Source organism: Rutidosis leptorrhynchoides, chromosome 10 (assembly GCF_046630445.1).
Source record: "Rutidosis leptorrhynchoides isolate AG116_Rl617_1_P2 chromosome 10, CSIRO_AGI_Rlap_v1, whole genome shotgun sequence".
NCBI classification, from domain to species: domain Eukaryota; kingdom Viridiplantae; phylum Streptophyta; class Magnoliopsida; order Asterales; family Asteraceae; genus Rutidosis; species Rutidosis leptorrhynchoides.
In genome coordinates, this window is record NC_092342.1 from 317,355,612 (window position 1) to 317,373,863 (window position 18,252).

General features: G+C 34.9%; 1 protein-coding gene across 1 annotated transcript; it reads right to left on the reverse strand.

Moving 5' to 3' along the window:
- Nucleotides 1-12,124: 12,124 nt before the first annotated feature.
- On the reverse strand, nt 12,125-16,956 carry LOC139873249 (heat shock 70 kDa protein 15-like). Its single transcript, XM_071861183.1, has 10 exons — nt 16,788-16,956; nt 14,859-16,088; nt 14,541-14,768; nt 14,348-14,443; nt 14,063-14,245; nt 13,325-13,519; nt 13,093-13,239; nt 12,853-13,002; nt 12,600-12,730; nt 12,125-12,499 (listed from the first exon to the last, which is right to left on the reverse strand). Exons 2-10 carry the CDS (start codon nt 16,026-16,028, stop codon nt 12,292-12,294), a joined length of 2,508 nt encoding a protein of 835 aa, XP_071717284.1. The 5' UTR covers nt 16,029-16,088; nt 16,788-16,956; the 3' UTR covers nt 12,125-12,291.
- Nucleotides 16,957-18,252: the final 1,296 nt, after the last annotated feature.

Here is an 18,252-nt window from a genome sequence, read left to right on the forward strand (position 1 = left end):
TGGGGTTTGAAGATGCAAAGAAATAAATATATAAATATAAGTATTTATATTTCTAATTTCTATTTTACGTTAACTATATATTTTATATTTTATATTTTATATTTTATTTTATTTATGCATACGATTAATTGATCCAGCAAATAAAATTCTGTTATAATTCAGTAGGCTTATAACTACCTTTAGTGGTTTGATTCTTGATGTTATAATTCAGTAGGCTTATAACTACCTTTAGTGGTTTGATTCTTGATGTTATAATTCAGTAGGCTTATAACTACCTTTAGTGATTTGATTCTTGATTTAGAATACTAATAATGAAGTGTAAGAACAAAGATGATAATGGAGAGAAAGAAAGAAACACTTTGTAAGTGTGAGAAATGGTGCAAGTTTAATGCTTGCATTCATGAGTATTTATAGCCTAAAATCTCAATATAAAAATACATACTTTGTGTACCAAAATTGACTATATGTATACACCAAAATTGACTATCCATATCTATATTATTATTATTATTATAACACTCCCCCTTGGATAGCAATTTTATTTTGTTGAAGATCAACTATAAATTACTGCCTCGTTAAAAACCTTGCTAAAGAAAACCCAGTGGGAAAAAACTTTAGCTAAGGGAAAAAGAGTGCAGCATGGAGTTGACTCCCCCTCAAGTAGACATCGCTTCAGCTGTTACATCTTTTGAACATGTCTCATGCCAATGTTATGAACGTGTGTTCTGAAAATAGCAGTTGGAAGTGCTTTCGTGAAAAGATCAGCAGAGTTTTTGCTAGATTGCACATATCTCATTTCAATCTGGTTGTCCTTAATGAGATTTTGAGTGTATGAGAAGAATCTAGGTGGTATGTGTTTTGTTCGGTCACTTTTGATATACCCTTCTTTCATCTGTGCTATGCAAGCTGCATTATCTTCATAGATAGTTGTTGGACTTTTATCGCGTTCTAGTCCACAAGAATCAGTAATGAGTTGTGTCATTGATCTCAACCAAAAACATTCTCGAGTAGCTTCATGTAATGCAATCACTTCGGCATGATTTGACGATGTAGCAACAAGTGTTTGTTTTTGAGAACGCCATGATATTGCAGTACCTCCATTTAGGAATACATATCCAGTTTGAGATTTAGCTTTATGTGGATCAGATAAATAACCTGCATCTGCATAACCAACCAAATCTTGTTTTGATTCGTTAGAATAAAATAATCCTAAATCAGTAGTTCCTCGAAGGTATCGAAATATGTGTTTGATCCCATTCCAGTGTCTTTTGGTAGGAGCAGAGCTGAACCTTGCCAACAAATTAACTGCAAAAGAAATGTCAGGTCTTGTACAATTTGTAAGATACATAAGAGCTCCAATTGCACTAAGATATGGTACTTCTGGTCCAAGAATGTCTTCTTGATCTTCACATGGACGAAATGGATCAGCTTCAACATTGAGTGATCTAACAACCATAGGAGTACTTAATGGTTTTGCCTTGTCCATATTGAAACGTTTCAAAATCTTTTCAGTATATGTTGTTTGATGTACAAGTAAACCATTAGGCATATGCTCAATTTGTAAACCAAGGCAATACTTGGTTTTTCCGAGATCTTTCATTTCAAATTCTTTCTTTAGAAGTTGAATGGCTTCATGGATCTCTTTATTTGTACCTATGATGTTAAGATCATCAACATAAACAGCTATGATCACATATCCGGATGTTGTTTTCTTAATGAAAACACAAGGGCAAGTAAGATTATTTGTATACCCTTTGCTTATCAAGTAATCACTTAATCGGTTATACCACATACGTCCCGATTGTTTTAACCCATATAAAGATCTTTGTAATTTAATCGAATACATTTCTTTGGGTTTTGCATTTGATGCTTCTGGTACCTTAAATCCTTCAGGTATCTTCATATATATATCACTATCAAGTGATCCATATAGATAAGCAGTCACAACATCCATGAGATGCATTTCTAAATTTTTAGAAACTGCCAGACTGATTAAGTACCTAAAAGTAATTGCATCCATAACAGGAGAATAAGTTTCTTCATAATCAATTCCCGGTCTTTGAGAAAAACCTTGAGCTACAAGTCTAGCTTTATACCTTGTAACTTCATTTTTCTCATTTCTTTTTCGGACAAAAATCCATCTGTATCCTACAGGTTTCACATCTTTAGGAGTGAGAATGATGGATCCGAAAACTTTTCTTTTATTGAGTGATTCTAATTCAGCTCGTATTGCTTCTTTCCATTGAGCCCAATCATGTCTATTTTGACATTCAACCATAGATGTTGGTTCTGGATCATCATCATTATTCATGATGTCATATGCAACATTAAATGAAAATTTCTCATCAAGATTTTTCATTTCATTTCGGTTCCATAATATTTTTGAATATGCATAATTGATTGCAATTTCTGTATTGACATCATCAATCTCCTCTGCAGTAGGAGTACTGATTTGTGGTTCTTCTTGAACACTTTCTTTTACTTCATTATCAGCTGATTTTCTTTTTCGAGGATTTTTATCCTTTGAACCGATTGGTCTTCCACGTTTCTGACGTGGCAAAGATTCATGAGTGACGTTATTGCCAGCTTTTGGAATTTCAATTCGAGCTGGAGTATTTACTGCTGGTATATATGATTTTGTCACCGTTTTTTGTATCTGTAAATGCATCAGGCAATTGATTTGCAAGTTCTTGTATATGCATTATCTTTTGAACTTCTGTCTCGCATTCTTTTGTGCGAGGATCAAGATACTTTAATTGAGGTTCACACCATGAAACATCATTTTCTTTATTTTTCATTTCTCCCCCTAATCTAGGGAACAATGTTTCATTAAAATGACAATCAGCAAAACGTGCTGTAAAAACGTCACCTGTCATAGGTTCAATATACCTTAATATTGAAGATGTTTCATATCCAACATATATTCCCAACCTCCTTTGAGGACCCATTTTTGTACGTTGTGGTGTCGCAATTGGAACATACACTGCACAACCAAATGTTCTAAGATGGGAAATATTTGGCTCTTGACCAAAAGCAAGTTGTAGGGGGGAATATTTATGACTTGCACTTGGTCTGATGCGAATCAATGCAGCAGCATGTAAAATTGCATGACCCCATATAGATACAGGGAGTTTTGTTCTCATTATCAATGGTCTAGCGATTAACTGTAAACGTTTAATCAATGACTCGGCTAAACCATTTTGTGTATGCACATGAGCAACAGAATGTTCAACAACAATTCCTATAGACATGCAATAGTCATTAAATGCTTGAGATGTAAATTCACCAGCATTATCAAGTCTCACCCTTTTAATGGTGTAATCAGGAAAATGAGCTCTCAATTTAATAATTTGGGCAAGAAATTTTGCAAATGCCACATTACGGCTTGATAACAGACAAACATGAGACCATCTGCTAGATGCGTCTATTAGAACCATGAAATATCTAAATGGTCCACATGGTGGATGAATTGGTCCACATATATCACCTTGAATTCTTTCAAGAAACATTGGTGATTCTTTCTCAACCTTAAGTGGTGAGGGTCTAGTTATCAATTTTCCAAGAGAGCAAGATGTACATGGAACCATTGTATCATGATGGATTTTTCTATCCTTTAGTGGATGTCCATGAGTACATTCAATAATCCTTTTCATCATTGTTGATCCTGGATGGCCTAATCTGTTATGCCATAAACTGAATACACCAGGATCAATATATTTTTCGTTAACTACCATATGTATTTCTGGTACATTTATATGTGTATAATGTAATCCAGAACTAAGTCTTGGCAGTTTTTCAACCACATGACTCTTGTCAGTGATACTTAAATATTTCTCATTTTCTGTTGTCACTGACTGATAATCATACCCGTTAAGGTATATGTCGGAGAAACTCAATAAATTTCTGCTTGACTTGGGAGAAAATAAGGCATCATTTATTAAAAATTTTGTACCATTTGGTAGTATGAAATTTGCCTTTCCTATCCCTTTTATCAAGTTAGCAGGTCCTGATATTGTATGTATAGTTCCTTCCGTTGGTTTTAGATCAATAAAATATTTCTCGGATTTAAGTATAGTGTGTGTAGTTCCACTGTCTGCTATACAGAGATCTCCACCACTTGATTGATGTTGTATTCCAGCAAAATTCATATTGAACTTCATATATAAGAAATAAATAGTGAGTACATTAATATTACACAATATTTTAAACGCAAATAGATAGTACTGAAACATTTAGCAAACATAATGACAAAGACAGACGATATTAAATCGTTTATTTTTCAAAAGACACACAACTTAAACATTCAAGAAATCTTCATATAAATCAGATGGTTTCTCAGTGACTGTTGGATCAATATTATCCACAAAATTTACTTCCTTTTCTTTACCTTTCAGCGAATCCTGATACATCTTAACAAGATGTTTAGATGTTCGGCAAGTATTAGCCCAGTGGCCCATTCTACCACATCTGTAGCAAGATTCTTCAGAATTTTTAGAAGAATTTTCTTCAACATCTTGTTTAATGGGCTTGTTTTGTGGTTGATATTTATATTTTCGTGGATTACTATTTCTTTGACCACCACGGCCACGACCACGACCACGTCCACGCCCATTACCATTACCATAAGGATGGTTTCTACCATAGTTATGGCTTTTGGCATGATGATGGTGATGGTTATTATAACCACGACCTTGCCCGCGTCCTTGTCCCTGTTTATAATTATTTGCAGTATTTGCTTCAGGGATTGCAAGTGTACCAGTAGGACGGGATTGCTGATTTTTCATTAATAGCTCATCATTTTGCTCTGCAACTAAGAGATATGAATTAAGTTCAGGATATGTTTTGAACTTTAGCATTCTCAAATTTCTTTGCACTGTGATGTTTGCAGCATTCATTGTGGAGAAAGTTTTCTCCATCATGTCTGCATCACTAATTTCATGTCCACAGAATTTAAGTTGTGAACATGTATTATACAGAGCTGAGCTGTATTCATTTACTTTCTTAAAGTCTTGGAACCTTAATGTTCTCCATTGTTCCATTGCAGCTGGAAGTAAAATTTCTCTTTGATTATTGAATCTGCTTTTGAGACCTTCCCATAAAACATGGGGATCTTCTACAGTCACATAATTATTTTGTAAGCATTCATCAATATGTTGATGAATAAAGCAACATGCCGTAGCTTGTTCTTTTTCAGAACAAGTGTTGTTTTCATTTATGGTTTCAAGAATGCCCATTGATTTAAGATGCATTTTTACTTTTATAACCCATGGCATGTAGTTGTTTCCAGTTGATTCTAAAGGAGTAAATTTAAGCTTTTCCAGATTCGACATTTTCTATTATCAAAAATTAAAATAAACATCATGATAAATTAGAGTCAATTTATATTCATAAGTATATAAACATTAAACATAAATTTAATATAACATAAATGATAAGTAGATGACAGTGTCGACCATGTGTAAGCAATCATAAATAAATGTTATATAACAAAAATATAAATATTAGTAAACATAAATGAAAATTTGGCGACAGTGTCGACCATATATTTTTTCAGGTGGTATAACCGACCTATATCATTCTGGTGGTATAACCGACCATATATCATTTTGGTGGTATAACCGACCATATATCATTTTGGTGGTATAACCGACCATATATCATTTTGGTGGCAGAGCCAACCATATTTAGTATTAAGATTATCGTGCTGATAACGTGTTATAATTCAGTAGGCTTATAACTACCTTTAGTGGTTTGATTCTTGATGTTATAATTCAGTAGGCTTATAACTACCTTTAGTGGTTTGATTCTTGATGTTATAATTCAGTAGGCTTATAACTACCTTTAGTGATTTGATTCTTGATTTAGAATACTAATAATGAAGTGTAAGAACAAAGATGATAATGGAGAGAAAGAAAGAAACACTTTGTAAGTGTGAGAAATGGTGCAAGTTTAATGCTTGCATTCATGAGTATTTATAGCCTAAAATCTCAATATAAAAATACATACTTTGTGTACCAAAATTGACTATATGTATACACCAAAATTGACTATCCATATCTATATTATTATTATTATTATAACAAATTCCTTCTTGTCTCACAAAGAAAAATGATAAGTTAACAAACATTTTATAAAAAAAAAAAAAAAAAAGGAAAGTTACAAAATGATTTATACAAGAAAAAATACTCTGCGACTTTTTATGAATGGTTGATTTATCATGTAAACTTATAATTGAGGTGAAATCTTCACTCATCATAATAACATCTTTGGAAACACTTGTATTATATTTTCAGAACACAGACTATGCGCCTTTTTGTTAAACTGTTTGTGGACATTAGTTAGATTAAATATTTCTTAATAATAATAACAAGTTGTAAGGTTATCCGCGCTTCGCTGCGGTCGAAGCGTGATTGACCATGTAAGAGCTCGGCGTTTTTTATAAAAGAAAAAAGAAAGAATCTGGGCAAAAAAACTTTCGTGACTCAAATCCATCACCATCCGGTAGCCATGTGAGGCGTCTAACCATTCATCCATGTTTTTGTGTTATAAATACGACTCTAAAATTTATCATTACCTTATAATACTAAAACGCATACGAATTTTGGCGGTTTAGACCCCCTAAAGAGTATCAAACGACACCCAAATTTAACCCCCATCTTCCACGCATGCGAATTTTGGCCGTTTAGACCCCCTAAAGAGTATCAAACGACATCCAAATTTAACCCCCATCTTCCACTTACACCCCCTCAAGTTTATATTCCATTTGCAACTTCACAAAATAATTTACAACTTTAGACCCTCAAATAGGGGTGTTAAATATAAGCTTTAATTTAATACAATACCCATAAATAAAAACTCACCCAAATCTTTGACGTGGTTTATCTTTTTCCTCAACGCGAGTTACGTTTCTCTGTTACCCTCATTCAACTCGAAATAATTTTACGAACAAAACCAACTAAGTACATTCGAACCGGAATTTTTATTCAATTTATAAGTTGGTGAGCAAAACGACCTGGGTTCGAGTCCTTCTGACCTCTTTTTTCTTTTTGTTCGTATTTTTTCATCAATTCTCATTCAACATTAGTTTTATAAAAAACGTTAACATGTTCCGCTGCAACGCGCGGACCAAATTTTTTCTAGTTTAAATAAATCGGATAAGCTTGAAGACAATAAAATGTGAATTCAAATAATAATAAAAAAAACACATTTTTTAAAGTTAGTAATTTTAAGAGCAGCATCGTGATACTTTAATTATTTGACCGTCAAATATAAAACAACGTAGCTATGAAAATTATTTGTTGATGTCTTTTTTAACTGAATTTACAACTTTTCTTTCTTTCAATGATATATAGTCAAAGTTATATACAACTGAGTAGACAAAATTTCATTCCTCGTCCCTAAACTTTACATCGATTTTGACTCCCTGTCCTTTTTCTTTTTTTTGTGCATTCCTCGTCCCTAAACTATCAAAAGAGTACATCCCTCGTCCCCCGTCTACTTTCTGTCAAAACCTGCCGTTACCCCTTATCACGTGCATGTCATGTAAGGGTATTTTTGTCATTGTTTTTTGTTCTTCTATCATAAAAACCCCCAATTTTTCACAATTCACTCTTGTATTCCTCTTCCCCAAATTGTTCTAACATTGCAACTAATAATCAAACCCAGATTCATCATCACTATACACTCCATCTGCTCCATCTCTATACCCTTCTCTTGATTTTGACCATGAAAACCTACTCAATGACACTCATCATAAGTCTTACGATCCAAACATATTAACATCATTAGAACCATCGGAAGAAATTATCATCAAGATCCCAAAGTCAATCATTCATTTAATCGATAAACACAAAAGTGTCGAACTTGCTCCCGGCGATTTTAAAATAATACAGCTCCGACAATGAACCGTTGTCGTCGCTGTTAAATTAGATGGGTCGCATTATTTTTTCACTTTACGAATACCCTCTGATTCAAGTTCAGATCTTGACCCGGATGATTTGTTGAACTATGGGTTAACGGTACCGGGTGATTTGGGGGTGTACTTGATAATGTTTTGGAAGAGCGTAGTGATTGTTCGGTGAAGAGTGTGGTGGCTCTGGCGGCGGTGGTGGCGGAAGATGATGGTGGTACGGCGGCGGTGATTTTCGACACAGTACATATGTAACTTGAATCCTTTCAGTAAGTTTTTTGATATCTGGTTGTTAAATCTGAAAGCTTTAAAGAGAATGAACATGTGTCATTTTGTTTTTTTTACTTCGATGTATCTAATGGTTGTGATACTTTGTTTGGTAAAATCTGGTATGAATCTTATTCTTTTCTTCACATGTTTGTTCAGCATGTGATTTTTTTGATTTATATAAATTTGTAAGTTTGTGTTTCATTTTAATTGATTTGAGTGTGGCGGTGGTTGAAGATGGCGGTGGTGGTGGGGGTTAAGATGATTGTGGTGTTGGCGGTGGTTGAAGATGGTGGCGGTGGTGGGGGTTGAAGATAGGTTCGGTCTTGATTTTATAGAAGTATAAATTTAGTTTTTAATTTGGGGATGATTAACATGAGATGATAAGGATGAAGGTGAAAGGATAAGTTAAATAATAAAGAAAATAAATAAAATTAAAAGACTAAAGTACCCTCACATGTTTGAACAAACGGCCAGTTTTGACATAAAGTAGACGGGAAGACGAGGGATGTACTCTTTTGATAGTTTAGGGACGAAGAATGCACAAAAAAAAAAGAAAAAAGACAGGGAGTCAAAATCGATGTAAATTTCAGGGACGAGGAATGAAATTTTGTGCTGAAAATATATATATTGTAAATATTAATATTATATTATAAACAATTTTATTTTTATAAAACAATATATGATCAAAATTTACTATCTTGTTAGTATTGGATTGAAACATATTGCAACTAACAATACAATTAAACTAATTTTCGTAAGCTCAAGTATTCTCTCTACATAAGAGTCCAATTATAAACTTTAAAATATAAACTTTAAAATAATAGAGAAGAAACAAACAAAAAGGAAGTGTCACCACCGAGATTCGAATCGCAAACCTCTAGATTAATAAGAGCATATCAAGCCATACATCCAAGAAAGCTTATGAATATTAATCGATCTTATTAAATTATTATCTCCAAATATCGGGAAATTGAAATTGCCAATCAATTGATAATTATTGTTCATCCGTTTTCTAATTAAATATATATAAATATATTAGTAATAATAATAATAATAATAATAATAATAATTATTATTATTATTATAATAATAAAATAATAATAATAATAATAATAATAATAAGACAGTAAAACGCCCTATTGTAATAATTAATAACGAGTGTAATTCTACGATCGAGTAAAAAATAGTTGGCAAACGTGTAAATTGACAAAGACACTTTAACCTTATGTTTCATGAAACCAACTACGTTATGTAAGGATTCCTTGTATGTAAAATACCTCTGCATATATAGATTGGAAGTAATGGGATTTTGAAGAATGCAAGAAATGAAACTTGAGGAACTTGCAGGCATAACTCAACGGTTCCCCCCATGTACTTTGTGTCATGAGATAGGGAGAGGTCATTTGTTCGATCCTTAGGAATGACATGATTTTCTTTAAACCAATTAAACACCAATAATGGTGGTATACATTGACCCTATAGGGAGGTTTTACCGGATTCGTTCACGGACCTCCACCCGGACCACTGCCCGAATGGATGTGTTTCCTGGTACCGTCGATCGGGTTCGGATTTTCGGCCGAACGTGTGTGTTACATGCAAATGATGAGGGTCGTTGAAATAAATGATCTACTGATGCAAAAAAAATCGCCGTTCAAAAAAAATGAAACTTGAAAGAATTATTGAAGCGTGTTTTTTTAGGTTTTCGGTAATATTGATTTCTTAAATAAAAGTTAAGAAATACATTTTTTGTTAAATAAAAAGTTAAGAAAATAAAAGGGATTGCCACCGAGCTACAACTAGTAGTTGAGTGGAAAAAAGTCTCATGTTGTTTGCGGACCTGTATCTGTGAAAAATCGGTGCAAGTTCGAGATAAGAGGGGGGTTCTCTAGGGTTCTGTTGTGGTGACAAGGTGCATGCCGTAAGCCAGTCTGTTTAACCCAAAGCATACCGGGTAGGCATTGCACGATGGTGTATGAGGAGTTTCCTTATAGCGTGTGAGTGAGTAGCATATGATCGCGAATGCACAAAGCCTTAAAAACAATTTTTTTTTGGGAAACTTGTCTTGTGTAAAAACTTGACTTGTTTTCTCGTTCTAAAAATGCAAAACGTAAATGGCGAAGGAGTGAACATTTCACAAGGATGTTCATACAATGGGTTCATGAACTGCAAACCCCGAAATTTTAAAGGAACAGAAGGACCAGTAGGATTGCTGCGTTGGTTTGAGAAACTTGAGTATGTGTTCAGAATCAGTAACTGTGCTAAGACAGATCGAGTAAAATTTGCCACATGCACCCTTCTTGACAGTGTTCTTACTTGGTGGAACTCTTTTGCTCAATCGGTCAGGATTGACGCAGCATATGAAACCCCATAGGAAGATGTGAAGCAAATGATGATTGAAGCTTTTGGGCAATTCCTTAATTTGATGATGATGAGGAGAGTATGATGGTGGAGGTGAAGCTTATTTGAGGTATGAAAATGTTCCTAGAAATGTTTGCACTAAATAAGTTTACTTATGCTTAATTTGGATTAAATATTATGCTCTTTTGAATATTGTTGATCTTACGCCTTTCTAGGATGCAGGTTTGTGTTTTTGATGAGTATTTGATTGTGGAAATATGAAGATGGTAGTTTATGCTTGAATGAGTTTTTGAGGATGATTTTGAAGGTTGAAGTTTTGTGTGTTGCCATTGATGAAGACAATCAGTGACTTGGCACACTATTTCTTGATAATGATGGTTTGAACACACAAATTGTTTTTAACAAAGGTAACATATAGTATCACTCCTTGTCATGAGATCATAACAAGAACAGAGAAGAATTTGAATCATTAGTTTACTGTTAAGCCAACATTTTATTCCTAAAAACTGAAAATCATCCGATGACTAATGATGATTCTAACCTAAATTACCAGAAATTAAATTCCTTAAATCAATCTTCTACAGCATTATAGTTATATTATGCTAAAATAGCTAATCCCAAAATAACAATCTCCGTATCATAAAATCTGTCCACCTTACTATTTTTATTTATCTCAAAATTATTGTTCACTAAATAACAAAAAGAAATCATTAAAGTTTCAATTATGTCTCTTTATTATTAAAAATTTTAATTAAATAATTGGTATAACAATTAATTTATTACTTTATTAGTTACTATTTATAATATTTATAACAAGATTATTGAAGAGGTAAAACCACACATGCTATGGACCTTTCCTTCCTCGCCAAGGGCAGCTGCGACCAAGCAACCCTTTCCACTGCGCATTTATCGAACAAAGAAGACGACTATCAGATCGAAAGATTCGCCTGGTGTGTAAATCCCATTGCATTCGAGTCAAGGATTTTTTGAGAATTCCGGACCGAAGAAAAGGGAGATCAAAATATGATACAAAAAAACCAAAATAGATATGAATGGACGATGCCTCTGTAACTCTTTTTTCTCCAATTTTCAGTACGAAGTTACTAACTCTAAGAAGGCACAAGTTTCGGTTACGAAGTCACTTAGTCAAACTAAAGATTCTAGGAGAGGGCTTGTAATGATCTTCTCTGACAAATTAAATAATTCATTTATATATGTTAAATCCAACAAAAAGTCAACTATTTTTTGGTACCGGTGAGTAATTTATCACAAAGATAAAATAGTTGAAACAAGGGGCGAACCTATGAAGGTCCGAACCCAAAAATACTCAACAGCTAAGTAGACAGTTGTTAAATTTTACAGCACACGAACCATCCTGCCTGGTTAATTGACTTCTACCTTTTGATTTCAGTAGTATGCAATCACCATGGGTGGGAGATGAAGGTAATAGTAGTAAGAAGTACATGTGATACTTCTTCATCCTATTATTACATTCATCCTTCTAATCATCCTGGAATGAATATTTGCCAGGTGATTTTCAAGGGTCCAAATCATAAAAACGCAGAAGATGTATGTGTAACGCCTTGATGGTTTCATAAAACTGTTTTCATAATCTCAACATATTATAAAAATAATAATAATAATAATCTTTTACAAAAGAAAAAACATAAAGCCATAACAAATTAATATCTCTCTCACCAAATTTAATTTGAATAATACATCTTTAAAACAAAATCATTGTTAAAATCTGCAAATTATGCAGCAGCCTCAGAGTTCTCAGTTTCCATAGCTGACGGCGCATCAGAATTCTCCTTACTGGCGTCGGGATTAGTGCCATTCTCCGACCCTTGAGAAGGCTGCTGCTGGTCACCTGCCTCAGCTGGTGCAGGTGATGATGGTGTCTCGGGAGCAGCAGCCTTGGGCGGGGCTGGCTTTGGTTTCGTCATTATCGGCCTGCAGATCCTGTAAACATTTTTTGAAAAACCTCATCAGATCACTTGTTAACCAATTAAGCATTACAAATACCCAAATATTGATCAGCATACAACTTATAATATAGTACCTGTCAAGGGCCTCTGATTTCTTTCTTATATCAGATGATAGAAGCACCGGATCAGCATGTTTAGGAATCGAGTCTTGAAGTTGCTTCTTCTCTCTCAACCAATTTTCTACTTCTGAGCACTCATTCAATACCTGATATATAGGTATAAGCCAAGTCAGAACATAATACATACATACACACATACCTACATACACACACACACACACACACACACACACACACGGATAAAAACTTTTGGAATCATTATTATTACCTTCTGTTTCTCATTTAAGTCGATGTGTTCATACTTAGGATCAGCGGATGCAGCAGCCTGTTTGTACCAATTAACGAAACTCAACAGTTGATCAACAATTGATCCTCGATCAGTGTGTTCCTTGTACCGGTGTTCTATTGGATCACCTAGCTGCAATTAATTTAGCAGCGTCAAATAGACACCTTGAAGTGTATTTATTTATAATAATAAAAACAAAAGATAAAAGTATATAAAGCAAACCTTCTTGAGTTCATCAAGCTTGGCAATATAAACACCTTTGGTTTCGTCTTCCCCATCCTCATACAACCAATCTTCTGTTTCTTGAAGTTTAGCAATAAATCCTTCTCTCTCTGAATCCGCAACAAAGTCATGCAAGTTATCATAAAGCTGAAAAACAGAAGAAATGTGAGTCAATATGTCAAGTAGTTATATATAGTTATATTATATATAACAAATTTTATGAAATAATTACCTTGTTCCTCATATCATAGACATAGGCTTCAACGGCATTCTTTTTGTCCTTGGTTTCTTCCATAACTCGGTCTTGCAAGGCCATTTCAAACTCTTTTTCCACCGCTTTCTGCACATCTGCAGTTAGCATTGCCCCGTAGACCACCTCTGAAATAGGTATATTAGCTTTTTTGACCTTCTTCTTAGGAGCTTCAACCTTCATAGCAAAATAATAAACATTTACTACGGAGTACTATTGTTCTGCATCCATGAAGGATCTCAAACTACATTCCATAACATTCAAACGCAGCACGGCTAACCATGATGGTAAAGATCAATGTGTCAACAAAAAGAAAGACGTCATTCACGAGAGTGTGCGACAGTAAAATACCACAAAACCTATTGAACTCAAGAACTAGCCCGAATGGAACCAGTTTAGTACCCTTTTAGAACTAATTTAGTCCTGCCATTAACCAGACTCAAACAAATAATGTAGATTCATTCAAGTAAATTGAACTAAAACCCATCAGACCTGTACCGAACCAGATAGAGAGCTAATGGTTTTCTGTTACTGGAACCAACCAGACCTATAAAGGTTCAGGTTAACTCAAGTATAACTTCAGCTTTACAGATCTGTCCTACAAATCCTAACGGGTATCAAAACTAAAACCAATAATAGATAAGGACACCATTTCAGAGGTTATTACGCAGAACGTGCAACTCGTGGGTTAGACAATAGTAGAAGATGTGTTTCACATACCTTAGTGTCAGTCTCCATCTGAGATGGAGCATCTCCAGTTTCAGCAGCACCATTGACACCACCGGATGCGTCCTGCATATTTATATCGCTTTCATTTGCTGGCACATCAGCTGGAGCATTATCCACATCCATCTTCGTAGTCTCTTTTGCCACTGGAACGTCAATTTCCTCTTCCTCAATAAGCTTCAATTCGAAAGCAATTAAAAAAAATCAAGATTTAAGATTTGCACCCAAATAACCAACAAGGCCAATGTCCGACTAACAAGAGATTACATAAAAACCAACCTGTGCAGACTCCACAGAAACTATTCCATGTAAATTCAAACGGGCCTTCACCTTGACCTTTGCACGCTCGCCTTTTGTTGATTGGAAGGGACCAATCTGCAAACCATCATCCACAGCTTTAAGCAATCATGAAAATTTCAAAGAACTGACATACAACTTACTTAAAAAGGTCAAGCCTTTATGCAACTTTTACCGTGTAAGTACTGATTTTCGGTTGCGCCTGCAGTTCACTAACATCCGCATACTGCAGGTCGACTGTAAATGTGCCAGCCCTGTAAAAGGTCAGAGCTTTTACACTGGGAATTCCATTTCCTTTGGGGAAAACCGTACTGCTTTGTATGTTCTCCACGCCTCCATTTTGAGAATCTTGAGCAGTACCTTTCCACGTCAAAGCAATCGAAAGGGGGAAGCTTTCTTGGACCTACAAAACAAATAGCAACATATATTAAGATTTGACACCCACAGATCACAAAAATATGCATAACCATTTAACAAGAAACCTGGATCATACCTGGAACTCTCTAACTTTAAAAGTAGGACTAAGAATAGCGCATTCCAAAGCACAGCCTTTAGAAACACACTCACTTGCATTCATGGTACGCCTTGGCTCTTTCCCAAAGAATTCGCTCAAGATCTTGATTACTGCGGGCACCCTAGAACCAGAACCAACAACCTCCACAGCATAAATATCATCAACCGTGAGTTGGGCCTCTGAAAGAGCTTTCTCCAGAGGTCTCTTTACACGTTCCAATATTGGGGTGCTGATTTGTTCAAATTCATCCCTCTTTATAAAACCTCTAACATCCTTGTCGTCCATCAAACATTCAATGTTCATAGGTGCTTCTGGATTTGCACTGAGTACCTTCTTTAGCTTCTCACATGCTGCACGAAGCCTGAGGCAAGCCCTTGCATTTTGGTACACGTCAATTTTGTAGTCCGCCTTGAACTTTTCAGCAAAATGCTGGAACAAAACCTCATCAAAATCCCTACCTCCCAGGCAACGGTCAAAAGAATGAGCTAAAACTTTCAGCTGGCCTTTCTTGAAGCCTGCTATGCAGACCTGCATACTAGCATGCCCAATGTCAACAAAAGCTACATTAAGCTGCTCATTCTCAGGCAAATCAGTCTTGTATATTCCATATGCGAGAGCAGTTGAAGTTGTTTCGTGCATCAATCGTAAAGGGTGCAACCCAGCAATAGTAGCAGCATCCAAAACAGCCCTCCTTTGAAGATCAGTGAAATAAATAGGTATCCCAATGCAACAATCCACAACTGCTGCATTCAAATTCTTCTCAGCTATCGTTTTCATATTTGAAAACACCATTCCCATAACCTGAGTTGGGGTGAACGACTTTCTTTCCCCAAGATACTGCGCATGGATCAACGGGAAACCATCAGGTCCTTCGGTTACAGAAAAAGGCAACGACTTGAGATCCTTTTGCAACTCAGGATCTGAAAAAGGTCGCCCAATTAACCTTTTAATCTGTGATATAGTGTTCTTTGGGTTCATCATACTGGTTGCAGCGCCAGCTGTACCAAGGAAACGTTGTTTGTCACCAAAACAAACAAGAGCAGGAGTCTCACGCTTTGACTCGTCGTTAAGAACGACATCAATACCCCTTTGCCTGGCAACTGCCACGACACAACTTTCATTACCAAGATCGAATCCAACCACACTCATCTTTGCTGGGATAAGGAACCTCGTTAAACAATGAGGTTATTCTTCACCACAAGAATCAACCTGAACAACAAAAATAAGAGAAAAGTCATACATAGATGCAACACAATGACAACATTCAAAAACTTCCGATGCAACACACAGCCAGATTTATAATCACTGATCGACAGTATCATTATTCATCTCAACAGCTTTTTAAAATTGTTTCTAGTTTCTATAAGCAAGCAATAAATCATTCAACATCAAACTATCAAGCTTCAAGCTATAAAAGTAATATCGACTACATCATTAATTAACTATGAGCTATATCCTTCTAACTTTAACCTTTTTCAAACCCCCAAACACTACCAACACAGTTTTAATTTAATAATTTAATAATTAGTATAACACAAGATATAAGCAGTTCAAATGTGAGAATCGTAAGCAATTTAAACGATTAATTTTAACTGATCTTAAATCAAATGCTATTAAGCACCTGTAATTAAAATTAATTTCTACAAATTAATTAGTCCGATTTAACCAAAAACCCTAACAAATACATCAACCACAATGATAACATTCCAAAACTTCCGATCTTCGTTTATAATAATCTAGTCTAGCTACAACAATACTCAGACACATAATAACCTACTAAATCTACAATCAGTAAATTAAAAAATAATAAAATTAAATAAAAAACATGGTAAGTAAAATTAAATCTAACAATAAGAAGATAATGGTAACGAAATCAGATCTGAAGGATTATAGGAACAGAGATCGTACCTCTAGATGAAGAAGATCGAGTACGGCCGCAGAATTAAAAGGAGAAAATTATAAACCTTGAAAATTGAAAATTATTATTATTATGTGAAATAAATGAATAAATAATTGAAAAAGCAATTTGTTGATGCGGTGGACTGCAAAAAAAGGTGAGAGGTTTTGTGTGGAATTTTTCAGAAGGTTGAGAAGTGGTCGTTCATAAACTTAAACTACAACCAGTATGTGTGTTCCAGAAAAGACCTTCCAGAAACATCTTTTGTACTTTGGGCTTTTCTTGTACATATGGCCCATATATAAAATGGATATCTTTTTAAGAGTTCCATAGCCCATTGATTTACTTTAATTCAAATACCCAAATTGTTTTAGGGGAAATTAGTCAAAATGTCCCTAAATTTCAAAGTGTTTAATAATATGCCCTTAAAATTTTGTAATTATAAATATGACCTTTGACCACACATCACGTTGCGTGTTAGTCGTTGTGTGATGCGTGTTACCGAGCATTTATCTGAGACATTTGATTTTAGTTGTATAATACCCCAAAATTTAAGCAATACGTGCAATGCGTGTTGATCTAGTTGAATAGAGCCTAGGTCTCTTTTTAAACGCACAACGTAACAAAAATACACAAACACACACCAAACGTGCAATTTGCCAATTTCGAGCGATTCTTCATTTTTATGTTCGTTCCTTACTCGATTCGTAATAACTTCGATCTATAAACCCTTTTACATATGATAATTCACACGAACGCATGAACACTCCAAAAGCCCTTCGTTTAGTTGTTATGTGTTGGTGAAAAACAAGAAAATCATTTTTTGATCATGACCGATAATCACGAGTCTACGACTTGCGACATAATTTTGACAATGTTATTATTTTTAGGACATCGTTATAGTTTGTTTGCAAAATACATTTTGGTTAGACTACTGTTATAGTCTTATGACACGTGTCACACAATCACATTGTGCCACATCAGTGATACCTCAACAACTTCTTCATATCACTTAACTCATCACACTACCTAGTATCCATGATATACACCTTTACCATAAAATGGACCCATCAAAATTAATTAATTAATACTATGTACCACTTATAATGCATAATGTACAACCAAAAAAGCTATATGCTCATTCAACATTGCTATTCAACGACATGTTCAAGCACGGTCGAACGACTAGCCGAGGTAGGTCGCACCCACAATAGCCTTAATATGGTGTCTTCAACTGCTTGGGCTTTCACACTCCAACGAAGGTACCGAACTACCGATAATAGTAGTCTTAATACTATCTCTTAGTTTTTGTGTTGTGGACTGTAAACTAAGATCGTAGCAGATAATATAATTGTAATGGGCTGCTCAGAAAATTTAGTCCATTAAGTAAGGCCAGCGGTCCAGTGGATTTACAGTTCGGGTCGAATAGTTCTGTAAAAAACAGGAACGTTAATGGCGTCTGTTTGATTTATCGCC

Coding starts and splice junctions, on each gene's coding strand:
- LOC139873249 (XM_071861183.1), bottom strand. CDS start 16,028: ATGAGTGTGGTTGGATTCGATCTTGGTAATGAAAGTTGTGTCGTGGCA. Junction 13,520..14,062: donor AGATGGAGACTGACACTAAG/GTATGTGAAACA, acceptor TTTGCTATGAAG/GTTGAAGCTCCTAAGAAGAA. Junction 12,500..12,599: donor AAATCAGAGGCCCTTGACAG/GTACTATATTAT, acceptor AAATGTTTACAG/GATCTGCAGGCCGATAATGA.